The 18,015-nt window shown below is 35.2% G+C and overlaps 2 protein-coding genes across 5 annotated transcripts; one reads left to right on the top strand and one right to left on the bottom strand.

The window, feature by feature from the left end:
• Positions 1-6,802: 6,802 nt before the first annotated feature.
• Positions 6,803-11,124, top strand: LOC145580066 (uncharacterized). Of its 4 annotated transcripts, none has more exons than XM_081637391.1 (12): positions 6,805-6,963; positions 7,065-7,121; positions 7,209-7,260; positions 7,370-7,443; positions 7,523-7,653; positions 7,869-7,954; positions 8,083-8,227; positions 8,314-8,478; positions 8,802-10,088; positions 10,487-10,600; positions 10,678-10,770; positions 10,987-11,124. In XM_081637391.1, the coding sequence occupies exons 1-11, from the start codon at positions 6,939-6,941 to the stop codon at positions 10,741-10,743; spliced, it is 2,202 nt and encodes a 733-aa protein (XP_081493517.1). In that variant the 5' UTR covers positions 6,805-6,938; the 3' UTR covers positions 10,744-10,770; positions 10,987-11,124. The 4 variants fall into 4 exon arrangements, 3 of the variants coding, with proteins under 3 accessions (XP_081493517.1, XP_081493519.1, XP_081493518.1); XM_081637393.1 differs by having other exon boundaries at positions 8,314-8,436; XM_081637392.1 differs by having other exon boundaries at positions 7,869-7,950; positions 8,100-8,227.
• A 1,285-nt stretch (positions 11,125-12,409) lies between these two features.
• On the bottom strand, positions 12,410-17,954 carry LOC145580068 (uncharacterized). Its single transcript, XM_081637394.1, has 5 exons — positions 17,766-17,954; positions 16,804-16,933; positions 16,506-16,706; positions 16,083-16,250; positions 12,410-13,075 (listed from the first exon to the last, which is right to left on the bottom strand). The coding sequence occupies exons 1-5, from the start codon at positions 17,897-17,899 to the stop codon at positions 12,629-12,631; spliced, it is 1,080 nt and encodes a 359-aa protein (XP_081493520.1). The 5' UTR covers positions 17,900-17,954; the 3' UTR covers positions 12,410-12,628.
• Positions 17,955-18,015: the final 61 nt, after the last annotated feature.

The raw sequence follows: 18,015 nt of genomic DNA on the forward strand, positions 1-18,015 counted from the left end.
AACTCTCTCTAACAAAATTTTTACAACAAAATACCAAAAACAAAAAAAAAAGAAATTCACGAAGATAAAATGAGTATATCAAAGTTTAAAAAATAAAACCTTCGTGTACTCAAAAAATTTTAACAAGGTTCAACAATAGTTATCTGATTAGTGATTAGGATGGGGTTATTGAATTATAATACAAGCTAAGATACAAAGACCCTATAATGAAATACAAATATTAAGAACTAATAAGAAACCTGGATTTAAACATAAAAGAAATATAAAAGAAAATAAGATGAAAACAAGAAATTACATTGCTCTTCAAAGAACCTGATTCATTTTCTTATAAAAAAATCCACTCATTGTACTAATCACTTATCAAATTACAAGGGTGTCAAGCTGTTGATTATACAATGCAAGGAAAATGTCAAACAAATATCACACTTATAGCCCAAATTCCTAAAACTATTGAAAATTATGTGCTCAATTACAACAAAGTATTCTTGACGGAGAGGTTTAATCTTTTACCACTGACAATCATGTTAAAAGAGAATTCGTGGGTCATATTTTTCAGTATATGATTCAAAAGGATGATACATATAATAAACTAGCTAAGACATACTATGAAAATCTTACTGTTAACTACATTCCCACAAATAATTTGATAAGAGATATCAGTTGCTCTTAACTTAGCTTGCTCAATTCATCCTAAAGATCCATTAATTTCATTCAAGAATACAATCAAACTCATAGGAACGAAAATCATAGAAATATTAAAAGAAAAACCAATATTTTGATTAATTTAAAAAAAAAAAAAAAGGTGGTAGAAAATCAATTAACAAATGAACTAGAAAGGGAGACGATACCTTGGCATAAATCCCCAAAACCCCTGAAAAAAATGAATTATTTGAAATATTTCAGCAATAACATATTTGAAAACGAAATTAAACAAATGGAAACCCTTAATTACCAATCAAAACATATGATAGATGGGCAAAAAAAACCCCAAAAAATCGATACTCTACATTCTACAGAATGAGAAGAATATAACCTTAATTTCGTCAAACTTGTTACCTCAATTTGTATTAGATCTGGAAGTGATGCAAGAGAGATGGGGTTGGAGGTCGAAATCAAAGAAAATTCATATCAGAACAAGGAAATTAAAAAAAATGATTTGATAGAGGAATTCGAATGAGATATTAGAAAAATAACGAACAAATTTATAAATATCAAGAAGATTACTAGAAATTGATGAGCAACAAATGAAATTTCCACCATTTTAAGCCTAATTCGCTGAACTTTTGCAGTTTTGGGAAGCAAATCAAACTGAATTGAAGAAGTTTTGATGGAATTTGACGAAGAGGTATTCGGTAATTAGGTTTAGGTTGATGGAGGAAGTTCTAGCGTTGAGTGAGTAATGTACAGTGGGCGAATTATTTTCATCCAAGTAGCTTCAAATTGAAGCCACGTGCAAGGCATATGACTTTCTAGACGCTTTTTAATGTCAAGACATTATGAAGACCCCAAACAGCGTCAAAAAGACACGCATTGACGCCTTAGGCACAACGTCAACCCAAAAGCGTCGAAAAAGCAAGGGAATTGTAGTAGTGAGCCACCACCAACATACCCGTACCCAGCCACCAGAACCCCTAACCCTGACCCACCCACCCGTACCCACCCACCACCCCACACATCCAGCCTCCCTAACCCACCCACCACCCCACACCTCCACCCTCCGTAACCCACAACCCACTAAACCAGATCTCCGCATCTCCCCACACCTCAAACCTCCACCCTCCGTAACCCACAACTCACCCAAACAAAACCCACATCTCCACCCAAACCGTAACCCACCCCACAACCCACCCAAACAAAACCCACATCTCAACCCAACCAGATCCGCGGCCATGAAAACACCAATTTTGGCTTGAAATTATGGTTTTAAAGGTCAAATTCGACCATGAAAACTCTAGATCTAGAGTTTTCATGGTCGAATTTGACTTAAAAAACTTGAAAACCCACACAGTTTGCACGAATTTGCTCAAAATTTGCTCGAAATTTTACTCGAAAGTTGCTCGAAATTGTAGTCGAAATTTGCTTGAAATTATACGGTTTTTGGTTCGAATTTGCTCGAAATTTTTGCGGGTTTTGGTCGAGGAGAGTGAGAAATTGAGAAATGGAGGAAGTGAGAAAGAGATCGAGAGAGGAGTGTGAAATGAAGGGAGTGAGAAATGGAGGGAGGAGTGAGAACGAAAGAGATCAAGAGAGGAGAGTGAGAACTGAGAAAGAGAGGAGCGAGAACAGGTGGAGTGAGAATGGAGAAAAGAGGCGTGAGAATGGGTTATAAAATGGGTAGGGTTTTTTTTTAAAGGCAAGCGGTTTACGGTACGAACCGCTTGCCATTTGGGGTTTTGGCAAGCGGTTCACACAAAACCGCTTGCCATTTACAATTATGCAAGTGGTTCACCCAAAACCGCTTGCCATTTACAATTTTGGAAGCGAAATTGCATAACCGCTTGCCATTTGGGGCTTTCCATTAACTATTTTCTACTAGTGACCACTACCACCGTGCGCCAGAGCACACCGCCACCGTTGTCGCCATCACTACCTACTGAAAGTAAAATAAAAAAAAATTAAAAAAAAAGGAAATAGTTTGACTATAATCGAAGTGTTTTGGCCAACAGGATAAATATAGACAAACCGACCAATCCCACCAGTTTTTCTAGGCAAGGACGACTAGGTTATACCAGCTTGTCTTACTAGTTAACTAGGTCACACTGATTTTGATCAAATCGGGTTAGTTGACTGATGGTCAACCCGTACACAAAACCAGTTGACACATCGGGAATTCGGTTTGAAAAACTAGTTTAACTCACAATTGCATTCCAAACCATATTAATTGTTAATAAACTGAGAGAGACCTCTTGGTGCAGTGGCTGCAAGGTGCGAGGTTCAATCCTCATCATCAGCAACAAATCTCACCTGACCTCTACCCCTCTAGAGCATTACCAGCTAGGTATTTCTATGATAGGAGCATTTGGCAAGGGCCTAATTGACCTTACCATGTAAAAAACAATAAAATTTTGTTGGTAAACCAAATTTATTGAATTTAAAAAAGAGATGACATGGGTAAATATAAACAAATTGAACATCTTATTTTGAGATGTATGTTACTCAAAGTAACATTTGAGCTTAAAACTATCTTTTTATAGCCATAAATATTATGTAAGTTGCAAGGACGGATACAGGGGTGGTTAGGATAATACAATTGAGTTGCACCCATATTATATAATAAAGATAATTTTGGTTGAGTTGGTAGCACAATTGCTATTTTATTTTTTGGGTTTAGAGATCAAAACATGTAGCGCACAATTTTCTATTTTTTTATTAATTTTTTTTTATTTTTTATTTTATTTTTTTTTATATATATATTGTTATTTCCATTTATTGCTCAATGCATCTTTTTTCTTTTAGTAATTTTTATATATCCTTTTTATTGGCCTTAGGAGTTATGAATATGTACTTTTTATAATCCTTCTTATTCTTTGTTGTAGCAATTCAACTTATGAATATACTTTAGAAGCTGGCCTGGTCCATATAAAATTCCTAGATTCGTCCGCTTGCCAAATAATTCTAAACGTTTGAGGTTCTTACATTTCCAAGATCTTATTATTAAATGTGCCTAAAATATGTTGTTGAACATTAGGAATAATGCAATATCTTTCACAATCAATTTTTTAACTAGAATCGTGAAACTACTAACTGTAGGGAATATTTCAAGCATCCCACACTTGAGCCCCACTGTGATCATACACTTAAACATGGTGGCGTCCAAAGGGAAGGAAGCTAGAGCAAAAGAGTCACCAACAAGTTTTAAGAACTTGTAAACCTTCACAGGGTGAAGGTTACACCCTTCACGATTCATGAGATCGCTAACTCCATAGTGGTTCTGTACCATGGCTGGATATTCAGGGATAAAGGTACAAATCCAACCTAAAAGAGATTGAACCTTCCCTAAATAGGCCTCTACTTTATTCTTCTCATATTCATGTGCGCTTTCTGACTAACATACAATCAACATATTAACCCTAAACCTGTTTAATCTATGTTGGTTGAATGTTAATGCACAAACAAATCTATTATTAGTGATCACTTGAATTAAAATCACATTAACCTAAATAAAATTATTAATTATCTTAATAAGCATGATTACAAGTACAAATTCCCTTTAAACCTGCAAGAAAGGGCGTGATAAAGCAATAACAACAATATATATCAAGGAACATAATAACAACAATCATCATCACCATAATCTCATCAAAGCATAATATTGTTCGCAAGATTCTAGGCATGATACTAACAAGATTAGTAACAAATCTTAGTATGTCACAAACAATAAAGATCAAAGCTTTACCCCTAACATGATACTAACATGATAGAAGAATTAGGAAGCAACCTAAAGATGATACTAGAAAGTAATAAAAGACATCCTAACATGATACTAGGAATTAAAATAATCATCTAAGCATGCTTTCTAAAGAAATATAACAATAAAACAACTTACTTTGTTGCCTCGTATCTCTTTCTATCAAAACAATACACACATTAGTAACTTCAAGGAAAATATTAAATCAAACAATTAATTTAAATGATTGAAATAGGAATTTGGGACCAAAACCTCAGAAATTATCAACCTTTCATGTCTAGGGCGAAGGCAACTTCGAACTTGGTTAGGTGTGTCTAAGTCTCGTGAATGCGGTATTGTATTTTGAAAAGGGAAGGCTTAGAAAGAGGGAGAAAGAACAAGCTTCTAGCTTAAAGAAAGAGAAGAGAATAGAATTAGATGATTGTTGGTACTTTGAAAACGGGGAATAAAGACCCTATTTATAGAGAAAATAGTCCCGTAACGATCAGAAAAGAGTTAGAATTCAATTCGGAGTAAAACTACTTCCATCGCGGCGCGATGGAGATGTCGTTTCGCGATGGTGAACGCGTTAATTTAAACTGTACGGAGTCCTTAATCTAATTTGATTAGACTAATTAACGCCCGTACTTATCCTTTAAAATCAGATTTAATCTTTTAAAACACTTATTTTATTCCAAATAAAATTCTTTAATTATTAAAAATATAATTATTAATCCTAATTCCACTAGGATTTAAAAGAACCTTCTAGATTATTCTACAAGATTAAAGTTAATCCTAATGATTTTAGAAATGATAATTAACGGACCCTCCACTTGATCATTGGGCCGTACATAAAACTCATTTCAGGCCCAATTTAGTATTTTAACCATAACTTCCTCATTATTCATCGGAACTGGGCTTATAATATATCATTGGAAAAGTCTTCTCAAGCCCCATCCAAGTACACCATTATTGGACCCTTATCATGGACCAAACTAAACTGGACTGAACATTTTCCATAAATAGAGTACGAAAAGAAATATTTTTGAAAATAGAAAGAAGTATTTTTTATTAAAACGACCGCATCACAAGAATTTTCACATTTCTTCTTGTTCGATAATCAATGACGTGAAAGATATTCATCACTGGGTTTGATTTTTGGGGAGACGCAATCAGGTGTCTACACTAACTATAGACATAATAACCCAAATATAGCTGAACTGGTTAGAACTAGGGCTATCAAACAGTCATCTTACTCAAATAAATGGCTGAAACCAATCGAAATCCGACTTTGACATCCAAAGAATTTGGAGCTAAAAAATTGACAAACCAATCAATTCGATGTCAACCTGACCTCCAATTTTAACCCAAGAGTTGAAGAGCTACACTACCCAATCTAGCACCAATGCTAGAAAATTAAACTCATGACTCAATTTGGATTTGATATGTATGATCCCAACCCAACTTGCAATCAATTATAACATATAACTGAATTTAACCAAAGAACAATTGTAATTAACCTGACAAGACATAACTTGGGGTTCAATTCGACTTGGGAGTTGATTCGACCTAATCCTATAAGACCCGAAATTTGATTTAACCAGCGTCATTATTCTAGACCTAACCTAAGTCAACCAAAATCCAACTCGATTCTATCTAATAGCTAATCTCAACTCAAGATAATTCAAATCCATTTCACTTGACTAACTGAATCCCTCCGGCCCATTACTATTAATCAAACCAAAGTAAAAATGATTGAACTCATACTTTCATTTAAGGACAATCCACTTAATCAAATGTACGAAATCTTTATCATAATTATTTTAAAACTCGTTTATTTTTTATTTCTTGTCCAACCTTTTCTCAGACCCCAGGTTTGTACAATCCGAACTTTACCCGTACCCAAGACACATTGTTTTGAGCTTGAATCATAGCAAAGCCACATTCGATCCGAGCTTGATCTATCCTAGGACACATTTGATCCAAACTTTACTCAGATCCGTAGTAATCCGACCAAGATTTGATCTGAAGCTGATATGCAACCGATCTAAACTTGACTTGAACTTGAAATTAATCATTACAAACTCATCCCAAATCGATATCAGCTCAAACCAAGTCGACAATAACCCAAACAAAACATGATACGAATCGAAGTAGACTCTAACCCGGATTATAAATATCTGCTTTCACCCGAATTTGAAGTAACCCGAAAAGATCCGATTCCTGCCCCCCACCCCCCCATCTTTTTATGATGTTGTGACTTGCTTTTTTTTTTTTTTTCCTTTTAATACAGTTTATGAAAGAGACAAATATGTGATTTAGGCATGTGAAAATTTGAGGCCACCACTAAAAAAATCTTTGAGCTTAGGTGGGTCCATGTCTTAGATGCCTTCATCACTGAGGTTCATCCACATCTAATCCAAACTCCTAACCATCCAATCTAAAAGCTTATCAAAATTTCCCTGAAAATTGTTCTCTCTTCATTTAACAACTGATAATCATCATTTAATTTGACATTGCTCGATTTTTCGAGTATAATCGTTCGTTTTCAATGCCTGGAACTATCCATGTATCGGGTATGTTGTAGCTCATCATGCCTTAATTAGTTTGTGTACCAACATGAAGTGTGTTATAACTGATGTAACAAATTTCTGCTCTTTTTTTTTTTTTTTATCAGTACTTGAATTGGTGGGGCTACCATCTCCACCACAATCTTCATCAATGGGTGTCAAGGGTATGGCAAATTTTTCATTTTGATTAAATCTCGTCTACATCTTTACCTTGTGTCGTATTTTTAACTCTTTTTCATTGAGAAATGCAGTTTCTATGGGAAAACAAGTACATGAAATGCAGGACAATAAAGAAACTTGTTTGTAATGTCACTTAACTTGATGCTATTTCGTCGTATGCCTTTGTATGTATGTGGCACTTATTTTAATTGGATGCTAATGATGGATGTTTATACCTTCTTGATTCTTGTAGTGCATTAGCTTCTCTTCGGGACAAATTGAATGTGTCGATACGTGACTCTGAAGGGAGTGAAATAGCACACACAGGTTAGTAAATTCTGTTAGGCATACCTATCAGTAGTAGTGATTGTGACAGCTACTGATGGAAGTGTAGTTTGCTTTGCAGATGTTGAAACTAGGTCCATTGTCGAAAAGGGTACTTGGGATGATCTATTCCCACTTAAAGACGGGGGACATATCCGTATGAGACTGCATTTTATCCTTACAGAAAATGAGCTGAACAGGATTCGCAGTATGGTAATTATCTGTCGAATTCTCAACTGAATCAGTCCTACAACAGGACCTTAAAAAGATATTGTCGATATACTTGTATTATCATTGCAAAGTGAATAAATCACCAATGAAGTATGATTGTGGCTATCATGTATGACGTATATATATGAGTCTCTATGAGTTATCTCATCGCCATTGTGCTGCCTTATATAATGTGTAGGAGTTTTGTTGACTTGCAGAGAGAATCTGCAGCTCGGAAAAAGCAGGTGGATCTTCAGAAGAGGAGTCATAGTAGCTCAGATTTAGCAGTTGCTTCTGGTGGTAGGTCCGCATCATCTTTGTTCCTCAGCTTTGTACTATCATGAATTGTGTGTGCATTAAACATGAGGTACGAAGGGAGATTTTGTTTTGACAGTTTTCTGTAGTGTGATTCTAAATTGAAATTGATATCAGCCCTGCATCTTCACAAGATTCACTCAAGTCTCAGCTTCAGACTCGGGAGAGAAGTGTGGAACCGTCTGATGGCTTAGCTTACAGTATATCTGCAGATTTCAATGATAACGTTATGAACGAAGCTCAACCTGGTCAGAAGAAACAAGTAATTCTTGTCTTGTTTTTATTCAAGTTCATTGTAAATTCATAAATCGCATAAACATATGTTTCAAATACACTTTCTGCAAACAGGCACTTTCCACCTCCAAATCAACTGGGGCATTGGATAAGTTTCCGGCTTATCAACTGCTGAAGGAAAGAATTCAAGGACAAAACGTGGAGCAGCAGAGACGGTCAAATAAAACACCTACCAATGTAAGGAAATTGATGCTTGCTATTGAAAGTAGTCCAGTGAAGGTATCTGTTTACTGACAGCTATGCTCATAGTGTCATTCAAGGTTTTACCTATGTTACTCGGACTCTATAATTCACCTCAAGCACCCAATTCAAATCTCCAACACCAAACCATGGGTATAGAAAATTGTCACTTCATTTTGGAACCAAATTATGGAAAGTTTATATAAAATAAGCGGGTCTATTATGCTGTCACATACTTGTGTCTTAACATATGTATCTGAGTCCGAGTAACATAGCCTTTTACTGCATTTACACCTTAGATATGAGATACCAAGATTTTTTTTTTTTTTTTTCCTGAATCAACTGCTACTAATAAACCACAGGCAACAACTCAATTTAGCAGTAGTACTATGGTGGATATTCCTTCCGAAGAGCCAAGCTTAAAGAAGATGGTTGCTGTCAATACTGAACCAGTTTTGTCCAAAATATATTCAGCACCAGCTTCTGTAGCTCAAGAAGAAATAGTGGAAGAAAGAAGGGAATGGTTACCTGATACTAATAAAAGAAAAACAATGGTTCAATCAAGCAGTGATACTACACTGTATATTCCTGCCAAAGTGACAAACTTAAAGAAGGTTGTGATCAATACTGAACCAGTTGTCTCAAACTTAGAATCAGCATCAGCTCTTTCAACTCAGGAAAAAGTAGGTAAAGAAAGAAGGGAAAGAATACCTGTTACTGATGAAACAAAGGAATTGAGTCGATTAAGGAGTAATACTAGAATGGATAGCCCTTTCAAAGTGCCAATCTTAAAGAAGACAATATTTGCTAACAGTAAACCAGTTTTGTCCAAATTTTTAACCGCATCAGCTACTTCTACTACAGGGGAAATAGAAAAAGAAAGAGGGAAATTATTAACTGTTAAAGATGAAGCAAAGGAAACAATCTTAAAGAAGACAGTTGCTGTAAATTCTGAAGCAGCACCCAGACCTTCGACTCCAGAGGAGATAGGGAAAGAGTTGTTTTCCAGTAAATATAAAACTAAGGAAACAGGGCAATTAAGCAGTAATACAAGAGTGCATACTCCCATGAAAATGCCAATCTTAAAGAAGGTAGTTTCAGTGAATTCCGTAACAGATATGTCCAACTCAGAATCAGCCTCAGCTTCTTCTACTTCAGAGAAAATGGGGAAAGGAAGAGAGAAATATAAGGACTATGGATCAACTCAACAAGAGATTTCTGATGAGTATAGTAAAGCTAATACCCAACATACAAATGAAGAGAGTAAAGAGGAGAAAAATGCAATGAAAAAGTTGCATACATCACCTATTTCTGAAAAAAGTACATTTTCTTTGAATACTCTTCTTGAAGCATTACCGAGAAGAAAGCAGTCTTCTACTGATTTGTTCAACCGAAGGTATGGATATACTACCAAAGACGCTTTAGTTATTGATAATAAATGGAGAAGCAAACAATGGAAATCTTCTCAATGTAGAGCAACATCTAAATTGTTTGATGGGAATGAGCATTATTCAATTGATAGCTTACGTGGCTGGATATTTTTGGATGAAATGATACGCTCATGTGTTTTAAGAGATGACAGCAGGCCACTTCTGAATGTACCTGAAGGTTGTCTTTCCAATTCCAGTCAGGATAATGATCATGAAAAGGTCAGTCCACACCTAGCTGACCACAAGAAATGAAGCTTATACTAGTATGCACTTCCTCTTTCATCCTAGACAGATCTAAAGCACTGTGCATCATGCATAAAATGTTCTAATTTGACAGCAAATCTATGAAATCACTCCTAGCAAGTTCTTCTAAACAACTCGCATGAATTTGCTTGAAATAAAATAATCAAGTTGTCTAACGATTAGATTTGCACTAATAGCGATTAATTTGCATGCTTAGTGCTGTGTGGTACGTCGTTTTATTATTACAAGTATAAATAATGAAGCTGTCTTCATAGGGGGAAATGCATTTTAGCTATGTGCTGTCATGTTGTATCGTCAAAGTAACTGTAATAAGGAAACTTCTAATTTTTTTTTTTTTTTCGTTGTGATTTCAGCTCACAGATACTGGCCTCACCCAAAGAAAAAGTGAGAAGAGATCTACTGGATCGAAAAAATTGGAGTCCAACAGACGGCCTGACAATATACCATTTACTGGACCAGGCGGCCAGGTTTTGTTGTTACTGATCAACCTCCATCAATTTGCATATAACAGCGACTGGAATATAAAGCAAAATTGTTTATGCAGGTAATGAAGATCGCGATCATGGCAGGCTTTGGCCTCCTTGTATTGCTCACAAGACAGGGAAAATAAGAGGTCTTACATTTGTATTCGTTCAAGGTAAATGCTTCATTCAAAACTGTCTATATGAAACCTCATAGTTGATATGTACATTGAAAGACATCCTTTCCAATTATTGCATGTAGAGTAATCTTTTAAGGTTTAACTATTACACATTACATAAACTAAGGTTACAGAGTATATTATTTGCATCGAGTTAGCTCTATTCTATGAGCTGGGATGATCACTGATTCTTAATTTCTCCTTTATATGCAGACAATACAGCCAATGGTTAATTTTGCGATCAGCTTAGGATGCGGTTATCATACAAACACTCTGTATATCATCAAACATGTATGTAAAAGCATATCAAACTGCTTTGTGCTAATGTAATTCTAGTATTGTATTTATTCATCTTGTTGCGGACTCTTTTCGGAGTTTCAGGAAACTACAGGCTCAGATAATAGGGAGAGTAAATTTTGTTTTTTCAAAAGGCATGTAAGAGGTATAAAATACCAAGTGAGCAAGTCCAAGGTAACCATCATGATAAACAAAACGTGCAATACCACAAAGCTTATCTAAAATGCTTTAATCTGCTCTTACCAGTATACTCAAGAACAAATATGGACAAGCCTTCAACAATTGCGATCCTTTGGGTACAATATATTCATTTAATTTACCAACAAAGTAATTATATAAACCTATATAGCTCAACAAGATCATGAATCAACAACCTTGACTTCACATTTTAGCTACACGTATTGTTTTTAAGTTGTTTGATACTTCGATTTCATTGTTTATTGCTTAAATGTCTTAGCAAATGAATAAAACGAGCAAATGCAAATATTGAGTTTAATGCTCATTTATGCAACTGAACATAAATCATAGAGACGAATTTGATAGTCCCAAACTTTTCTCTCTCAAAAGTCTCAATCACTTAATGCAAAATTTAAGTAAGAGAGCGTAGAAATGTTGTCAAGCAAGAGGGGTAAAATGATAAAGGGCGTATGCCTAAGTTAGAATAAAACAGAGTACGTAGAACAAAAAAAAGACGAAGAGAGTACCTGAATGTTGTCTCCTCATTCCGGCATTCCAACGCTATGAAATCATACATTGCCTGTTCCCCAAATTCTCAACGGCCTAACTCGAACCATTACCATTATCTTCTCTACTCATATTTTTGTACCCCTTATAGTCAATGATGGACTTGTTACGATCTTCAACAATGGGATCTTGGGTTCTCCCATTTTCATCACCACCCAATTTCAAAGTTCAGGCATTTTACCGAAACCCAAACCAAGGTCACCCACTATTGTTGAATTTTATCTTGATCCATTTTCTGCCTGCACAACAGCACAAGCTCCAAAAATAAGTTGCAACGGTGATGATTCTTCGGTTTTTACTTTCCTCCATATTAACTGATTCTTGGTTTCCAACATGGTTGTTATCCACCATTGTAGGAGGAAGAAAGTGAAGATTGAAGAGAAATGGCAAAGCCACCCAACGTGAATATACTGTGAGATTTTTAGGGGAGATGAAAGCCAACAGCAGTGGTTGTACCGGTGTAGGCTGTCTTTCTGAATATCTGTATCACATTTAATAAACTCAAGCATGATGTACATTATGTTAATGTACACCTAGTGTATTATAGTGTTTACCATCAACAAAAGTATCACAAAAATTAAGGCAAACTTGGCAGTAAAAAGGTTAAAGTCTCCAAATATATTCGAGAATTTGATAAGCCTGAAGGGATTACTAAAGTAACATACTGCTCAGATTCACATTCACTCCTTTAAAATGTTACACAAATCGTATGATGTTCAAATTTGTACATAAGCACATCTTCTCGTAATATCAGTTCCACTATAGCAGCATCAGTACAGTACGCACAGAATAGCAAAATGAGATTCAAAATTTATTAAAAAGAGTATTCCTTGAGATCTTCCTTTGAGTCGCCAAATTCCACATCAGCCAAACATTCGTCAGCACTAAGGGGAGGAAGGTTTCTAGTCTTGCGCTTAAGGTTATGTCTATGCCATTCACTCTTGAAGTGCTCTCTGTATTGTTTTGCATCACCTACAAAAGCATTGCATGTGCTGCATTTGGTTTGCTTCACTTCTGGCTCAGAAGTTTTAGTACTACTTGAAACCAACTGCTTTTGTAACCTCTCACTTAGCTGATGAACAGAAGGTTCTGCAGGTTCCTTGGGCAGGCTTGGTGGAATGTCTTCACTGAATTCATCAAAAGCATCAACACCAGTATCTCCCTCTGAATGAACAGAGACGGCAAGAATTTCTAGCCTTCCTTGTAGATTCCTCACAAAGCTATCAAATTCTCGGAATATACCTGGATCCAGTTCACAGACCTGCAATCGTAAATTAGAACACATGAGTAACATGGTAAAAATTTTAAGCTTATAATTCCTGTCTGAGCAGGAATTCAGGAAATCAGCAGCCCTCACATTATTATATTAGCATTCATTACAGCCTGACAGCAATCTCCTCAAGTCCATTTTCATGTGCTCATAAATATCCTATCCCTCCAAAAACTAATACATATTATTCAAACAATAGAGGTATTGGAAAAGGCTATTCTATATTGGGCAAGGGCAAAAATTAATGTCAACGAAAACATAACAACAATCATAATAAGTTGAGCACCTAAAGGTTGTAGTATGTGTCAATGCTGGGATGATTGACCAATGGGCCAAAGAGCAAAATAACTAAGGCCTCAATCTAAACAACACTAACATTTGAGTCGGATCATGAAAGGCTAGTCTGACTAAATATTTCCAGAAATTCTAGTATATTGGCTAAACTCATATCATGAAGCCAAAGCCAAAACTACAGGAACACACAGATTTGATAGCAAGTAGGGCTCCACTCCAGTATAGTTGCATCTAGCTCAAGCTATTGAAGACTTCTATTTGTCCTTGCCTAACCCAAAAGCAAGATAAATCCCACCCGTTTATAAATCAATTAACAATTTAGCATCCTTTACAGCTTCCAAGACACGACTTGCTCTCTCTATTCCCACGTGAGAAGGGTCATTCATGCTAGACAACACCAAACTGACCTAATACTTTTCAAGTTGGCTAGTCTGTCTTCTATCCTTTCACTAGAGATGTGTAACTAATTCCCAGAAATCCGCTCCACATACTGAACATGCCCTAGCCAATGTATAGATTAAAGTGGTGAATTGATAAACTTCCCTACTGGATCAATATGAATCAGCACCACTTGTGCCAGTCTATGAAGGAAAATAAGTTGGATTACCTCAAAAGTCTAAGCCATGAATTTAAGGAGCTCAAGAGCTGTGAAACAAATGCACAATACCTTAACTTTATGCCCTAGATTACTTGACCAAGGGTTTGTAACAGAACATTATGTATTAGGCCAGCTTTCCACGCTAGTGGTAGGGAAAGATAATTTGCCAGATACAAGATCTTTCAGCAGACAGCACTAATTATAGGATCAGAATACGTAAACATTGAAGCAGTGTAAGTGTGTAACACTGCTGAGAGTTTGAGTTTGTGGGGATATAAGTACCCCCAGATGGTCTTTCAGAAACAATCCCTTTACTAGTTCCCAACAGATATAATGTGTAGTAGTGTACATCCAAACCTTCACACACCTTAGCAATAAAGGGATCCACATCAATTGTCAATGATTTTGTCGTACGGTATCCAGAGCTTAATTCATTAGGATATTGAATGATTTATGCCTTAAAGAATTGATTCTCTAGATGAACATACAGTAAAGGCAGATCAACTCACACAAAGCACAACAACAGATAGCAATTCAGAGATAAACATTTGAAATACCATGGAGAAGTTTGCGTATATAGTTTACTGAAATTCAAAAAACAGATAAGCTGGCAGGTGGAAAAGGCTTCTCGGAGTAAAATTCAACTATAATATGATCAAGTGTAACAGCAGACTGCACAGGGATGAGCACCCTTCTCAATTTTTTCATGGAATATTTGTATAGCATTACACTATATAAACAATTTAGATCAATATATAAATACTTCCATTTACAAAAAAATACCGCAACACTAACTTCTTCACTATTCACATATTAACTTTGACCACTTTTATTTTTTAATTTATTGGAAGCAAATGTTAACAAGTAACATGTTTTATTAGTTTCATTGTATATTTTCATAATATAAAATTTTATTGTTCTTTACGGTTATTATTATTAACATAAAAATTAAATGTTTTTCAATAAAAAAGGATGGTTATCACTAGCATATTAACTTCGAGCACCTATATTTTTAATTTTATTGGATGTTATCAAGTAACATGTAGGATTACTTTCATTGTACATTTTCATAATATAAAATTTAATTTCTCTTTATGGTTATTATTTGCATACAATTTGAGAGAGAAAAAAAAAGTTGGATAAAGCAAGAGAGATTAAAAAAATGTGTGGAAATAGTTAAGACATTGTGTATTGATTTTAGGCTTTTTATATGTCATGGTAGGACCAGGTTTTGTTAAGTGGTTTCTCATGTAATATGATTTCTTGAATGATTGGGACTTAATACTCATTGATTTCATTTCATTGGTCTTGGGTGTTATTTGGTTTGAGTATTATATTTGTTTGAAAAAGGTTGTAATAATTAAGGATGTGTTTGTGATTGTATTAGATTAATATCAAGGTTCATCATTAATAGCTTGTTTCAAGTTAAGTAGGATCAATTAAGGGTGATACATTTACCAAAGCGGCTTAGAGGAAGCATCTATTATGAAATTGGTCTCCATTTCTTGAGCAAAGCATTACGATTAATCCACCCAACAAGTGGAGTGCACGCAAAGCCACTAAAGAGGAATAATAGTTTCCTAATAATACAATATGTAATAGACTCTAGATTGACTGAATTTTTTCACACAAAGAGGACAAAAAATTAAAGAGAGAAATGTTGAACCTTTGATTAAATATATTGAAAATGGGGGTTTGTACAAGCTAGCAACTTTAGGAGGAGGTTTGGAATTTTATTCATAAGGGGAGGGGCTTAGGCAAAATATTTTAGGAAATTGAGGAAAAGAACTTGATATTGGGGCTTATGAGGTTTCAATCAAGATAGCTTAACCAATTTTTAAGTAGCATATACCAAATGTCCCCTAATTGTTACGATTATTAGGCACATTATATTCAAAGATGATCTAAGTCCCAAATCATTCAAATAACACACCCAAAAAAGTATTATCCAAGAAATAGGCTCAACTCCAATAAACTTGCAGGAATGGATAAAAAGGGAAAGTTTAGAGCTGCAAACATAACAGTCAAGTAAAAAAGATATAAACAAACGATATCAGGGCTGCAAAATTAGGAGATGAGAAGCACTGATGTAGAGAACAAACTTACAACTGAATGTTGATTTCCAGATTCCTCCTTTGACACAATATCCCCATGCCCTGTTTCTAGCTTCTCCTTGATAGAGGGAAAGCTCTCAGGAGAAACAGTGATTCTGAGCCGCATTGGAGATCTTTTAATGGGAAATTTCTGCTGAAGCTGACGGATAACCTCTAGTGCCTACATTACGTTCATAATAAATTGAGGAACTCCATTATATAAGAAAAAGCTTGGGTTATTTTAGGACTGAGATAAAGTTGCAATTCAATAATCAAAGGCATTAGCTTAACAAAGATGCAGAACTATACTAATGACTCCAACAACAAAACAAGTCAAATACACAAAGCAAGATATGAAGATTGTGAAAACAAAAGATTGAGATGCTAGCAAATCAGGGAAAGGAAATTTAAGCCAATGAATTGAAGGACTGCTAACCTGCTTCTTTGAACTGCTATGGGGATCAACAGCATAGTGAATTTCATGCATCAAACGTTCAATCATACTAATTGTATAAGGATGCTTGGTCTCAGGATTAATAGTCTTCTGCATGACAATAGTTGCAATATCCCGAAATTGACTCGATAACTGGGCCTCCCTCTCTTTCCCTGCAACTTGAAGCTCTCCTTTCTCCAAAATCTAACAAAAAAAAAAAAAACTTGTATCAGAAGACCAAGCTATTGCATCCCTACAACATTAGAGTTTCAAAATTAAAAGGCAAAGAAAATCTGTGCACCTCCAAACATATCTTTGACTGATCATCTGTCCCGAAAGCAGCAATCAAATCCTTAGACTTGGCTAGGACTCCTTTTGAAACATTAGAATACACAATTTGGGATTGCAATACTTCATCTATATCTTTCTCTCTGTTTCAAACATTTTAACAAACTCAATGACATAAATGATGAAAAAGAATTCACTTTTGTGGAGCAATTGCTAAACCTAATATCACATCAAATTTCAGCAAATCAAAAATACACAAAGTGTTTAACCCCTACTTTTTTCCTAATTAACTCATTTCTCAACCAAAACTTCCTTGTCTAGTCACACATCCACCATAGCATACACATCTCCGCCACATAAATCTTAAAGAGAACCTCAATTCCGTACCACATGATAGTGCAGGCCATATGATAGAATTCTAATAACATGATACACAAAAAATGATATTTAAAATGTTTTTGGATTAGTCTCGTTTTATATAATCAAAATAGCATCATTTTGTAATTTAAATCAGTAGAACATTTTTTTTTTGAAACATAAATTAGTAGAACATTAATACAGGTAAGATGGGTAAATATTTGGAGGTAAAATACCCACAAAGAAATTAATTATATGCTACAAAACTCTCATCAAATCAAAGCAATTCATTCATACAAGTAAGAAAGAACCCTAATCAGATATGACCCAAGATATACCAATAATGCTATTATGAGAAATATTTTTGGATTAGTCTACTTCTATATCATCAAAATAACATCATTTTGTAATTTAAATTAGTAGAACATTAATACAAGAAAGCTGGGTAAATTCTTGGTAAAAAGCCAAAAAGAAAATCAATTATATACTACAAAACTCTCAACATATCAAAGCAATTAATTCATACAAGTAAGAAAGAACCCTAATCAAATTTGACCCAACATTGAATTGGAAACACAATCAATAATTCATTTCAGATAGAAAGAGAGAGAAGATTACACGCCAGAACGCCAAGAGAGGACTTTGTTCTTGTAGCAAGCAATTTCAAAGCGGTTGCCATGCTTCTTCAATCGAACAACGGCAACGTTTGTGAGGCGCTTCTGGCCTATTGGCTGTAGCAACGTCCTCGACATTTTTGTATGTTTTTTCAACCTTCGCTAATTCTACTGCCGCCGCCTACCGAAGCTCTCAGGGAGGAGTTGTAACGTGCTTTCTATATTTTCTGAATACGGGTTTTAGAGCTATGCAC

Source organism: Chenopodium album, chromosome 14, assembly GCF_948465745.1.
Source record: "Chenopodium album chromosome 14, dcCheAlbu1.1, whole genome shotgun sequence".
Lineage (NCBI taxonomy): Eukaryota > Viridiplantae > Streptophyta > Magnoliopsida > Caryophyllales > Amaranthaceae > Chenopodium > Chenopodium album.